We start from the raw sequence: 15,091 nt of genomic DNA on the forward strand, positions 1-15,091 counted from the left end.
AGAACTAACGTGAAAACTTTGCGTCTGAAAAAAACAATCATTAATCAATGATGTGAATGTATTTTGTTAAAATATATTTTATGAGTGTTCCAGTCAGTCAGTCATGATCACCTTAGAGCCTGGGATAAATGTATGTCTACCTACATTTCCATAGCATATTGATACAACAAAATGAAATGAAATATATGAGTGGCAAAGCAATCGAAATAGTATAATAGCAGTGATAATTACTGCAATTAAGCAATGAAAATTTGGTTAGTATACAGATTTTATCGAGATTGTTGAATTTTGATGGTTTACATCACTGAATACTTTTATTTAAACAATAATTGAATACTGAGAAGTGTTGAACAACTATTTCGCCCTAATAGAAGACTCAGAATTTTAAAACCTCTACCGTGTATACAAAAACTGAACCCAGGACATTTGGTCTTGAGCTATCATACTTAACCTTTAAACCACAGAGCGGGCATCTCAAGCTATTATTGTCCAACTTTAATAGATTCACGATATTGCGTAACCCTTATCCATTCCCTTTGGTGTATAGCTGTCACATACTCGTCATGATTGTACTCCACTAGTCACGGATTCTGCTAGGGTTGAAGCTATCACGAGTTCACTTAATCGGCGAACGATAACAAGACTCGGTGACCAAAGACCAGTAAGCTAGCTATTGATGCGTCCCAGGCCCGCTAACTAGATGGAAAAGTCCAACCTTGTAATGGGGAAGTATATTCTGCAAACAGCCAGAAACGAGCGATAACAACAAACGCAATTCAAAACGTATATATACAGTACAAATCCGTCCTTGGGGAGAGTTATCAAATAGCATACTAAAAGACGCAACGGACCAATATCATTTAACATATTCCCCAGTGGGAAATACGACATGAAGGTGACAAGAGCGCCTTTGGCGCGAAAACAAAGAAATTCAAATTTTCTAAATAAAATTACAAAATTAGGTCCTTTCCCAAGTGAGTTCTGGGGATCTAACGTCCCGAACAGATTCCTACTAAAACTTCAGGAGTTCTGTCTTGAAGCTTGTCACTAATAAACATATGGCTATTATTAGTATATCCATTTATTTCAGTCTTAAATTATTGAAATAATAATAGAATATGAGATCATTATTCAATTTAGTGAATAAGTGATAACGACAGGTTCTCCGCTTATTTTCAAAATATAATGATTCTTTTATCAATACATAACTTGATTAAATATGATCATTTTAACATTGGCTTATTTTTCACATTTTCACTAACATCATTACAATGTCAAAATGATAAACAAATTAGAAAAATAACAATGATAACAAACAACATAGTGAATAAATAAATCGAATTAAATAACAATCAGAAGATCTATCATAGAGACATAGACTATTATAATTATTTTATTGCTTAAGTTTTGTTTAAGCATAAAATTGACAAGAATTCTTTCCTTTTATTGTTGTCAGAAATATTTTCATCAATTTACCTAGTAATAATTTAAAAAAAAAACTAATTTCCATTGTTTTTATAGTAAAAACTGAATTAAACTATTGAAAGTAAACAAAGATGGATAGTGGCTACCAGTAGAATCTAGAACACGCGTTTCATCCTATTTGGACTGTCCATCTTTGCTTATAAAGCTTGTGAATTAGGCCAATATCGAGGCGATCCCGTACAGTATGCACATATGCGAATAACAGACCGATCAATTGCAGTCTGAAACTCAATGGGAAGATTCAAGTAAAACAACATCAAGTGAATATTGAAAGTCAACTTTAAATTTATCAAAATAACAACAAAAAAGGAAAAAAGAATCTTGCCTAAAACAACTTTAGATTATAACAGAAAATTGATTGATTTCATGAAAAAAAACAAAAAAACTTGTTTCATGTGTTACATCCAATGAGAAAATATAGTTTAAAGTTTTGCTTTAAAATGACAATGACTGAAATGAATTTTTGCATATTTGTATTATTTGAAAAAAAAGACACAAATTTGACTAGCCTAATCAATATACACACAGATAAACACAAAACACACATAGTGACGTGACAGGGTATGAACGTTTAAAAACGGTCAACTGTTTATAAAACTTGAACTGACTTCATTGGTTTGAAATCACATTTGTAACAATTTTATTTCTATGCATTGATATACCAAATGTTTAAAATATATATGAGTCGAAAATGGATAATGGTTAGCAGTGGAATCTAGAATGCGTGTTTTGTCCCATTTTGGGTTGGTCAGCTGGATGTACCTACATTTCAAAGTTTATGTTCACTCATGTACTCGAGCCAAGTGCCACTTGCTTCAAACACCATCGCGTTATCCACTTAGCTGATGAGTTCGTTTGAAGAGAACTATACTAGATTCGTGTCCCGGAGTGGACATCAACTCTTGAACACAGGTTCATCCAGCTGAAGAGTCTCAAATAGGACGAAACAAGCGTCTTCGGTTCCACTGCTAGCCACCATCCATCTTTGTTTAGAATGCTTGTGACTTAAGCCAATATTGAGGAAACCCGTACAGGATGCACATATGCCAACAAGAGACTGATCAATCTCAGTCCTAAACATCAATCAGAAGGTTCAAACAAACATTACAAAAAGAGTTAATATATAAGTCATAATAATGCTTATTAGAAGAAAGGGTTGCTAAAGTGTCTTTAGGCTTAATTGACTCAATTTGAAACAGTTGACTAACTGGCTGAAATTTCACTTATTCTTTAAAATTATGCAATATGCAGCTTAATTAAATTACAGTAAAAATGTAATCCGACGTTTAATTTTTAATGAAAAGAAACCGTTACGTGAGCGGTGTAAACAGCATCCTGACAATTTTTTAGTTCATATATTGTTACGTACTTGATATTATTCAAATTAAAACTTACGCAATCACCTCAGTTAAGAAAGTCACTTTATGAATGTGATAAATGTAGTTATAGAAAGGCACTCACTAATATGCCATTATCAACCATCTCTCTTCGTAATGTGTAATAATGACTATGAATATTAGTAAATGAAATTCATACATTAAAAGGCTTGTTCCACCAATGTAAATTAAAGCGGAAAAGCAAATAATTTCCTCGTAAAAACTTTCAGATTCCAAAACATATCTCCTACCAACGTTATATATGTTCATTCAGATTGTTTTTATATTAGCTGCCGAAATTTTGGAAAAAGATGGGTTAACTCGCAGAATAAACTATTGCTCAGACTCCTTGAATCTTTCAAATTATTGCAAAAACTTCCTTGAATGCTTAATGTGATGAAATGTGTAGACTATGTTTAGCGAAGTAATCTCAAATAGTTTATTTGTCATCAATATTTCTTAACGATATCACATTCTGTTGTCGCTACGCGCCTATTTCAGAAAACACTAGAATTGTACATTTTTGAGCTCAAATCAGTGGTATATTCTACGAAGTGATAATTTTAAAAATCATAAATCATTCAGATGAGGAACGGACAATGGACAATAATCTGATCCAGGTATTATTAATTTCAAAAATTTATATCTCAAAATTGATGTATTCAAAAACTAAATAAACCAACTTTTGTTGACATGTAAACTGTTTGAATAAATACATCAATACCATCTGAATAAATGTATTTTGATTTTGACTATAAATGAACTCAAGAATGTAAATTTCGTCCTACAAGTTCGTATAATATTGAAGTATAAATATAAGTGGCTCAGAGTTTACTTAACAATAACAACTCAATGAAAAAGTAAAATTATAGATGATTTTTAAGTTTGTCAAATGAAAATACACATCAGCTTAATAAAATATAATTGATATCAGCTATAAGATAATCATTAACATTAAAACAAAAACAAAAATAAATAAATGAATACCAATGATAATTGATTCTTTTATCGTTTAATTTTTTTTTCTATTTCTTGCCGAAATATGTATAACTTTAGACGATGTTGTCTAGCTTAGATCAATTTGTGATTTCAATGATATTTCTAAAGACAATTCTCGATTAAACCCTTCTTTAACACTTCATTTAAACGTACATATTTTGAGATATCTCATATAAGTAAAGAGAAATTATTTACAACACATAATTATAACCATTAATAATAATTTCATATACAAAGAAACACGCACATATATATATATATATATATATATATATATATATATATATAAAGACTTACCAGACAAAGATATCACAGTTTGTAAGCATAGACATATATTCCAAATAGTTATTGGTAAATTTTTAAATCGAATTAAACCATGCAGTAGAATATACATTAACTTATTGTATTCTGTAATTTGCCTTTTAATTTTATCTTGACGTGTAATAAAGAAAATAATTATTCATACTTTAAAACGATAGAAATATAGTTTCAATTGGAACATTAAACACTTTTTTTTCACTTAAGTATCAAATAAAAGAATTACTGTTTATTATGAGTCAGTTGAAGCTAGACCACCATGAAAAACCGGAGAGCACTAGACGACCGTTTTGTCCTAGTATGGGACTCCTCAACAGTGCGCATCCACGATCCTGCATCGTGCGAATCGAACCCAGGACCTATCAGTCTTGTAATAGAATGCTTAATCTCTAGACCACTGAGCCAGCATCTAATGGTGTTAATGTCTAACTTTAAACAGTTAGAATGTTTTAACTTTATTATCAAACATTGTATGAAAATTATGTTTTTTGGAATTTATATTTAATCTGCTTTCATTAGAGTTTGATGTTTTAGAAGTGAAAATGTTATGACAACGATAATTTTTTAAGAAATGAACACTGAGAATTGTACTATCCCAAACATGAATTCAAAACTTTCGAGTTACTTATTTCATACAAAATTATTCAGTATAGAAGGAGGATGACTTGTGAGATTAAATAAGTTAGGGGTTCAACGCATTCACCTATTAGTCTATACAGATCAATAAACGTTTACGACTTGGTTCAATGATATATTTGCTGAGAGAGACTTTTAAGATCCCGAGTCCGAATTTATGTGCAGTTGAGGAATTGTTCTGCTATGAATTCTGAAACTGATACAAAATAAATGTTCACTCCTATTTGGATTTTCTCCAAAGTTCCCCAACATGACAGATTTTATCAAAATAATGTTATTTAACGTTCATAGTTTTCTACTAGAATAAGAATTAGACGTATCAATGAGTTCGATTAAAACAAAAATTATTGACATTGATGACGTTTCACTTCATGCGATCAATATATCCATTCTATTTCTATATCAAAACAACCATTTATGTATGTATTTGGCATTTTCATTTCAGACGTAAACAACACTTAAAGATTTATATTTCCATTTCAGATTCAGATTTAATAGTGATGACACTTATCTATCTCAATGGTTATATTTCATAATAGTTTGCAGAGTTATAAAGTTATGTGCGATTCAGGAACTGTCTATATTATTAAACGAGGACTTGTTTCAATATGTCATTATTCCATAATGAAATCATATGGAAAATTAAAACTTTTAATATTGTCAGACAAACTCTGAAGATGTTTCGCTTTTCTTGGATAAAACAAAGCTAAAATTTTTTTTATTTACCCCAAAATCTGATATCCTATACAGTACAAAGGATATGATGCTTTCATTTAAATATGAAACGACGAGTAGCCAAGTGGTATAGTACAAACTACTCATTCAATATGTGATTATTTGACCTCTGATAGAACTTGGTAAATTGAACAAATCATATCTTTATAGTTCAGTATTGTGGAACTGAAATCCAGAAAATGTATATTTGTTCAAAAGACAAAACCATTTCAATGAAAGACTAAAACTTTTTTGAACATCCAAGTATTTTTATTTGTCTCTGAATCATGTGAATCATGGTTTCTTTTGACAAATATCAGCTTTCAGCGGTAACAACAATATTCTCATGTATAGTTGTCGATCATTTAATGAAACTACAAATGATACTAATTTAACATCAACTCAAAACATTAATAAATGCAAATTACTAAACTTACCAATACGTAATAAAGATACAATAATCATAGAACCATTAGTAAAAACTTCACTGTCAAAATGATTGGACTCCATTAGTTGCACAGTGATAGATAATGCGCCTTTATCGGCTGCTTGTAGAGCAATCGGTTCTTAAATAAGAAGAAAATAAAAGTAAAAACAAAAAAATAAATAAATGTAACTAGTTAGGCTACCATTTTGATATTTTGATATTAAATTAGATTTGGCGTGACGGATGCAAAATAAATCTTTAATATCAATCGGTTCATAGAGTATTTTACTCGATTTTTATGTAAATAAAAGTCAAGTTATTTTTTTAAATCATCGAGTAATAGACTACTCACAGTTACGTCTAACATGTTAGTTTATTGTCAAGTAAACAATAATTGAAACTTATCGTTTTATGGCAAACGCCACTCAGAAGATTGATTATAAGTAGTAAGTAGCGGAACATGACCTCAGAGCTTTAACAGTCATCAGACGGAGAAAAGATTTTCAGTATGTCAAAAGCACGACATATGCACAACACTTGATGATCAGACGAGAAGACATTAGGATTTCAGAACGAACTGTAATATGCTAATGGATAATCAAATGTTATGTATACGTAAAACGTGAAGAATGTGTAATCTCACTCAATACCTTGTTCAATAACCTATATAATACTTGTGAACTCTATCATAACTGGATATTTTGACTATTTATACATGAATTAAACTATAAAATAGTGTCATCATTTAGTATGTTTGAATCCCATAGATATGTAAGATAAAGCATAGGTTATTGATTCCCTGTGTTAAACAGATAAGTTCAGATTTAAATATCTTTCAATTGTCTGTGATGGAAACCGTTTTTAAATTGAATAACCCATATAAATCCAGCTAACTCACATGATAATAACATTTTTATAATATTTTATAATATTTGGAAAGGAATACATTCACTAAAGAATACACATAAAAAAGATATACACATATAGGTTGAATGACATTATTAATTTGTATACACTACTCGATAGTTTGTTCACACAAGCTGGATAGGAAGTAATTCAGTACCAAAATGTTTAAAAATATTTGAATGTTTGAAAAATCAAAGCCACAATCAGCCAGATCATCATCCAGTCGCGAAACATAACTCATGGATCCAGTATTCAAATAAAACTTGTTTTTTTTTAGTGAAGACTAACAACAATTTTTAGCAGCTCAAATTTAAATATGTAAGACGCAGTCAGTTGTTTAGTCACGCAGTCACTGTTTCACTATGAAGAATAAATAAATTATCCTTAAATATATTTTACTTGGTAACATATTTTTCCGCATACAAATAAAAAAGGTTAAACGTCTGCGCACTAGACTGATAGGTCCTAGGTTCAAATCTCGCAGGGTAAGATCACGGATGCGCACTGCTGAGGAGTCCCACACTAGGATGAAACAGCCGTCCAGTAATTCCAGGTTTTCCATGGTGATCTAGTTTCAATTAACTCATAAATTCAATGATTAAAAAAACTTATTGAAAACAAACAACTAATTTATATTTTTTTGATTGAGATCATGAACCGATTGATGTTAGATCACCATTGAAAACCTGGAAGCATGGAACGGCTGTTTCGACTATTTTTTGATTGAAATCATGAACCGATTAGTGTTAGACCAACACTGAAAACCTGAAAGCGCTAGACGGCCGTCAACATTACCATTAATAGATGCCGGCTCAGTGGTCCAGTAGGTTAAGTGTTCGCGCACGAGACTGAAGACCATGGGTTCGAATTATAGGATGAAACGGCCGTCTAGTGCTTCCAGGTTTTCAATAGTGGTCTCATATCAATCGGTTCATGATCTCAATCAAAAACTTAACAATCTCCACAACCCCTAAACTGATAATTAATTTTTATATTTGAAAAAAAGAATTAACTTACCATAGATACAAAATTTCCATAAATAACTAATACCTATTTTAATTATATCTTTATTAGTTGTATAATTTAATAATTCAATCAAATGATGACATAAATTAATTGTATGAAGCTTTTTAAATATTTTATTATTTATTTGTAAATAATCATTTATTATATTTAAATTAATAAATGTAGAATAATTTCTATGGATAAGTGAATTGAAAAAATTTAAGCCTAATCTCTGTACATTGACATGTTGTAAATAGTTTTGCATTATGATTAATACAAGATATAAATTGTTTATTTTACAAATCTTTTTAAAGTGGTTACTTTCTTTTAATAGTTTATATAAAGATGATGATGATGATGAAGACGAAGAAGAAGAAAAAGATCGGTTACTAACATCTTCACAAGGATGTCTTGAACATGTTAACATAGATTCTAACTGTTCATTTTCAACAGAATGAATTATTATCTTTAAAGATGATGTAATAATTGACAAATTAGCTTGATGTAAATACATTAGCTGAAATAAATGAGATGATAATCTATGTGTTAAGTTAATATGATTATCATTCAGAATATTTTCTGCAAACCAAACAACAGCTTTCTCAATACAATTCTCATGTTGCCAATTGACATGAAGATATTTGATTTTTGCTTCCATAGTATCATTCACTGGGAACGGTTCTTTAAAATCAAAGAAGAATTTTTTTAATAAAGGTGAAAATAAAAATTTCATAACATTCAAGTTATACGTTACTACTTACGTCATATTAATAATAAACTGATGATATCATTCGAGAAGAACGAGTGTGAGCACTTCTGAGGTATGTTACTCATTGTCCACAACTGTTATTTACTATCATCGCCCAAGCACCAATCAGATAGTCTGTACCTATGCATTTGGTTCAACCCAAACTTTGTGACTTGATACAACTCATAAAAAGGATTCACTGACATACAGTCACATCGTTTGCACGGTATTGAAACCTGAGAGTTTAAGTCTCACTACCATTACGATAACTTCAGATTACTGAGTCCAATAATGTACATTTCTAACTTCAATAAAATTACGATATATGGATTTCCCAAACCAATGTACTTGATCCACCAAATTCTCACTCTTGACATGGTTGATTCCATATACCACAGATTCTCAACAGACCTAATAAGTTGATTTTCGGTGCACTACTGAGGAGAAACAAACTATGATAAAATAATATTCTAGTACTTTATACTTTTAATGGTTCTCTAACTAAAGTTATCTTGCAATGAATATTACCTTCAAAATATACGGTAACTTCTTGTCGTGATATGAAACAATAAAAAGAACTTTCATTTAAGCTTTAAACCAATGAGTCAGTCATATTTTCTGTTGTGTTTCATACAAACAGTATACTACAGCTCACACATATTTTTAGTAATTATTTTAATTTTTAAAAAAACATGTTAACCTCATATTAACATTCACTTGTTAATTCTATATAGTGATACTATTTGTCATTAAATTCAAAAAAGTCTTCCTCAAAATCAGTATTCTCAAGTTAGTCTATGGCATTGAAAAGTACCATAATCAAGTGATATGCGCTTAAAATTCCCAGATAAGTATAATAACTACAAGGATAGGTGAGTTCGATCATAACTCAACATGTAATACCAATTTCATCTACCATTAGTATGCGTCATTAAGATTTAACAAAAACACAGATATATTAAAGTTTTCGGCAAATACTAATAACTTTATGTGTAATAGAAGTTACCGTAGGAAACGATTTAAACAAACCTAAGAGTGATCGGAAAATATTTTCTACCAGTTCATAAAATCATTAACTATTGAAATAAATCGTGTTGAGGAAGTAAAGATATCGTAGTTCAGAATAATATATCACAGTGAAGCAAATGAATTCATTCTTTGATTTCCTCTAAATCTACAATTTCTGTATTATTCCATACGTTTAACTTCCTTATTTTATTCGGAATTTAGAACTGTAAACCATATGTTCAGCTTTTCATTATCAGTTATATGAATATTAAGTTGATTTTGCTAATTTCCTCTTGATTTTTTAGTGTTCAGAATTGAAAATTGAGTCGATGTGTCAACCTAGCAGTGCATTCCAGCAAATTCATAGAAGGTCGAACTCATCAGTATTATTGAGTCGTAATTCAATAATCTATACTTTCATTTTTAAACAGCTTACGATTCAACACAATAATCATCATTGTTAACGATGATAACCATCTCCGTAATGAATCAAACGACTACAAAAATCTTTTAAGTTTTGTGATAAATATGATATTCAAGTTCACTTGCTGTGTATGTAGAGATAAGTTAAATGATTTATCTGACCTCAAATTTCCACATTAGTTGATTGATTAATTATTGTAGTAGAATAGTTATTCATCGGTAGACTTAGTAGGTTATACTATCATGTTAAGTCTATCCATTTTAATATATAGTTATTAATAAACTTCAGTCTCGGGATATATTTTTCCTCCGATTCTTTTGAAAGAAATAAAAACTAACAAATATCCAGCAGAGATTACAGTAAGATTAATAAAAAAAATTAAAAAGCACAAAATTGTCAATCATACATAAAGTGACAGCAATGTATAAAATTTCAGTTATAAACATTTTTATCAATATAGGGGTCCAGTGGTCCAGTAGGCTAAGCGTTCGCGCGCGAGATTGAAGGTCCAGGGTTAGAATCCCGCGAGCAGGGTCGTGGATCCGAACTGCTGAGGAGTCCCACAATAGTATGAAACGGCCGTCCAGTGCTTCCAGGTTTTCAATGGTAGTCTAACATCAGTCGATTCATGATCTCAATTATAAACATTTTTATCGCTACACTGAACAATAATTTAAATACATTAGGTGAACATTATTAATCTAATCATGATATTTATCCAGAATATGGTCATCTAAGTCAGAACTTGATAATACATTTACTTCTCTATACAAACACAGTTTTATTCTCTTTAAGAGCATAAAACAACTGACTTGGTGAGAGTCCATAGAGTATGCGTATCAGATAGTTTTTATTTTGCGTTAGAAAGCAATATTATTTGTACACATTAGCGGGTATAAAAACATTTCTTAAGTGTGGATAAAAAAAACTTCTAACCACAAAGTGCTGAATTAATGCTGAATCAGATTGCCTATACTCTACTATACATGCTTATTGAATAATATATCACACATTAACAAGTTAGAAAGGTTAAAGAAAAACACTTTAGTAGAAAAACAACAGATCAGTCAGTAGCTTCAGATTTGGTACAGTGGTCAAGCTTGCCATCCATAGTGACTCTATCGAGCTCTAATAGCTGGAACACTTGTTCCTTTAGCTTCAAACAGATCGTTTGAAGAACGATGAGACTAAAACCTATGGTTCGAGAGCGATTATATACCCCTACTGTACTTAGGCACGACAGAAGACAGCAAGAGACTGCAGATTCCTAGCTAATGGAGCCTGTTGTTTGGTTCGAACATTGAAAACTTTAATATGAAGTCCATAACTCTGTTGCCAGAAAATCACAAAGAACATTTCCTTAACCCAAATCTTTAGTATCGTTGGCACGCGGAAAAAATGTGAGGCCATTGGAACAGAGGCGATAGTAGGGATCGAAAAGATCTGATGAAAGCTTGAAGAGATTTTGTCGTGAAAAAGATAACCTAAAGTTCTTTTGGACGTATATGAGAAGCCGTTACTCCCTATTTCCTGACACGGCAAAAAAGGGACTTTTCTTGAGGTACATGGGAAAGAAACTGGGTTGGTTATGATCTTGTTGACCTGGTAGCTTGGCCCCAGATTTCGAACGACAAGTGCTCGAAGCCTGTTTTTGGAATTTTAGGGTATTTTGTGATGTGTTGACTTCTTCCAAACTGATTCTGGAGCAACATTTAGCACTTATACGGAGGTAAACAGATCTCAAACACCTTAGCATTGTTCCTCAAGGCAACTGGAAGACTGGATTTTACCAGTGTCTTGATTAAGAGGAACTGTATCGTCCCCCTACTCTAATTCAGCAAGGAGATCTCCCAGCAGAACATTAATCTATGAAAATTCAGAGGGCGAAAGCGACTTTGGTAATAGAAAATATCTTACCAAGTTAAATAAGAATAGTGTAAATGGATAACCCTAACGAACATCACTTGACGCTATCAGTTCAGATGACAGTTCACCATAACTTGTGATTTAAGTGAAGAGCCTTCACAAGGTTCATATACTTCTTTCGTGCTCCTTCCAACGATATTCACTGTTATAAAACCTCTCAATCAATGAAGTCGAATGCTGCCATAGTGTCAAGAAATATCACTATTGTCGAGTATCGATAAGTATATCTATGGATAGATATCATTCACGAACTAGGCTACTTATTTGCCAGGAAATAAGTAGTTCAAATCATAGTTACCGTTTTGTCTCCACAAACGTTCTACACTAGTCGTAATCACACACTCATTAGTAACTAACTCCGTCTCTGGTGTTTTAGGAAAAAGTCCTGACCATTGATATTTAACCTTGTAGGACGTAAAATAGGTATTATCAAAGCCGATGAATGGCGATCACGTTATACAGTGAATTGACTAGCATTAAAAATGTAAACTATTAGATCCCAAATCTGTCGTTCAAAGGTCGAATGATCATTGTGAAATCTAAAGGTCTTGGTTTCATCTCTGGAGATGTCATGAATCCACACCCTTGATCGACCAGATAACAGAAAAAAACAGCCATCTGATGCTCCTTGGCTTTTAATGACTGCCTAACTAAAATTCTTTCCTGTTGCGAAACTTTAAGTTAGTAACATACTATTTCTGTGTCACATCTATTTTCCAGACTAACAAGTCACTAACAAGCAATTCAGTATTATTTAGTGCATGTAACATAAGGTAAAAATTCATTAAATAGATCACAAAGATATACAGACATATACGTCACTAAAAACTATTTATTATGTGTAACAGAGAGATTTTTCAACTGTATCATACAATTTTAACTATTAAATTTCACACTTCTAATGGTTATGAGTGATTAGCATTTATTATAATACTATTTTTCTCCGATATACGGAATATAAATAACTAACTATCGTAATATATTCATTTACATTTTCCTTCCAAAATTATTACATTCATACTTTTCAGGAAAAAATGACTGAATAATCAGTAATTGGTACTTCGACTTCTTCTGCTGAAATGAATTCTATTCCTGACTATCGTTATATACTACTTATGTGTATATAAGTAGCGCACACCACAGTGTGACCCAGGACCCATTATTTCATCTCATTCGGGACTTGTCATTTAAACGTGATTCCATCCTAATGTTAGTGTTCACATCGGGACTCACTCCCGGTACTTTCGACTACAAATGTCAACCTACTGTCCACTGAGTTACTAGGTTCAGATGACCACATACTACTTATGTCTGTCGACTTATGTAGCATACACCATAAACATGTTTGATATTTATAATATTACTAGTAAGGGTTTGAATGTTCCCTCCGTTAATTTTCAGGACCGAAGTTTCAGCAATCTTTGTTGGTAAATGTTCATTTAGTGTGAACTACCTCGATATATCTATTTTGCTTCAGATTGAATTCAAGAAACGACTATTTCCGTTTCTGTAAATATTAAGTTTTCTAGTCTGGATAATTTTATTGTGACAATTAAAACTATTATCTCACAAGTATGAAGACCCTCCATTCTGATAACTTTTGTAAATATTTATACACCACATTAAATAAACAACTTCCGTTATCCTATGTAATCAATTTTTAGCTCTATTTATTCCATTAAAAATTAAAAAATCACTATGTTGTAGCTTTTTCTAATTGTCACTGTTATGTCTTTAACAAATTATTGAATAAGCCATCGTTCCCCATTTTGGTCAGTTGCCCTTAACAAACATATAAATGTAGTTTTCAGTCATTAAGGCGATTACCTATAATGCTCAGATATCTGGAAAAACTAAGTTCACTGAGATCGCGGGCCAATTTAAGATAAACAACCACCAGAAAGCACTTGATATTTACCTCAACCTAGTTTGAGATTCCCCATCAGTATCTATACGTGGCCCCACATCCAAAAATCAAACCTAAGATCTCTAGTCTCGCATACTAACGCTTAACCATAATACCACTGAGACGCTATCCAGTAGTGCACTAGTCTAACTTCAGTCATCCCACGATTTTGAGCAATCCCCCTTCCATTATCTCCAGTTAATACCTACCTCACATCATTCACGGCTTCTCGCTAGAACCACAGATAAGATCGCTTCGTGACTTCAATAAAAGTCAACTATTTCCACTACCCTATACTTGCTAAAACTAATATATTTGTGATAATTAACAGAGGCGGCTGTTACACTGGATATCTTCATCTGCATTTGTTGATGTGTAGGGGATAAAAGAGCCAGGTCATCTGCGAAGTCCAAATCCTCTAGTTGCGTGTAAGATGTTCATTTAATTCCGTGCTCCTCGTCAGATCTGGAGGTTTTCATAGTCCAGTCAACCACCAGAAGAAAGAGAAACTGGAAGATTAAGCAGCGTTGTCTGACTCCGGTTCTCAATTAGAAGGCGTCTGTCAGCTGTCCTTCATGCACCACTTTTCAGTATAGTCCGTTGTATGAATTTCGAATGACGTTGACAATCTTTTAAAATACACAATAGTGCCGAAGATAGTTCCATAAGGTTCTTGCAAAATTGAAATTAAGTAATTACATCAAAGGAAACTCAACATAAATATTGAGATTATTAAACTTACTGTCAGTTACTGTTACAATGCATCGTTTAGCTCTCATAATAAATTCTGGATTTGTATGTTTCAAAAGTACTTGAACATATAAATCGTCTAAAAGATCACTATAAGACGGAAAATAAAATTAGCTGAACGTTTCCACCAATGAAATATTTGTGTATCAAAAAAGATTCACTAAATATTATATATATATATATATATATATATATATATATATATATATATATATACTAAATACTTTACAAACAACCGAAAGACATATGTAAATTAAGCTCATTTCGGAGGAACCTGTTCATTAAATTCATCGATATAAATACAAGATCTGGACACAATAAGATTAATAAACATTTTACCTACAGTATAAGTAGAATCCCTCATCATCTGATTATCAAAAACAGAACTATTAGCTTTTCGTATCAGCCTGCCTTAAGGAGTTACAAACAACTTACTTACTTACGTCTGTTACTCTCAGTGAAG

General features: G+C 31.7%; 1 protein-coding gene across 1 annotated transcript in view; it reads right to left on the minus strand.

Moving 5' to 3' along the window:
- Window positions 1-15,091, minus strand: part of MS3_00005774 (uncharacterized protein) — a 39,595-nt gene that overhangs the window by 12,542 nt on the left and 11,962 nt on the right. The window contains exons 11-14 of the mRNA XM_051213854.1: window positions 14,621-14,718; window positions 7,879-8,547; window positions 5,966-6,094; window positions 4,158-4,292 (exon numbers count right to left, since the gene is read on the minus strand). Coding sequence (XP_051073502.1) covers window positions 4,158-4,292; window positions 5,966-6,094; window positions 7,879-8,547; window positions 14,621-14,718 — 1,031 coding nt within the window. The remainder of the gene's footprint in view (window positions 1-4,157; window positions 4,293-5,965; window positions 6,095-7,878; window positions 8,548-14,620; window positions 14,719-15,091) is intronic.

Source organism: Schistosoma haematobium, chromosome 1 (genome assembly GCF_000699445.3).
Source record: "Schistosoma haematobium chromosome 1, whole genome shotgun sequence".
NCBI lineage: Eukaryota > Metazoa > Platyhelminthes > Trematoda > Strigeidida > Schistosomatidae > Schistosoma > Schistosoma haematobium.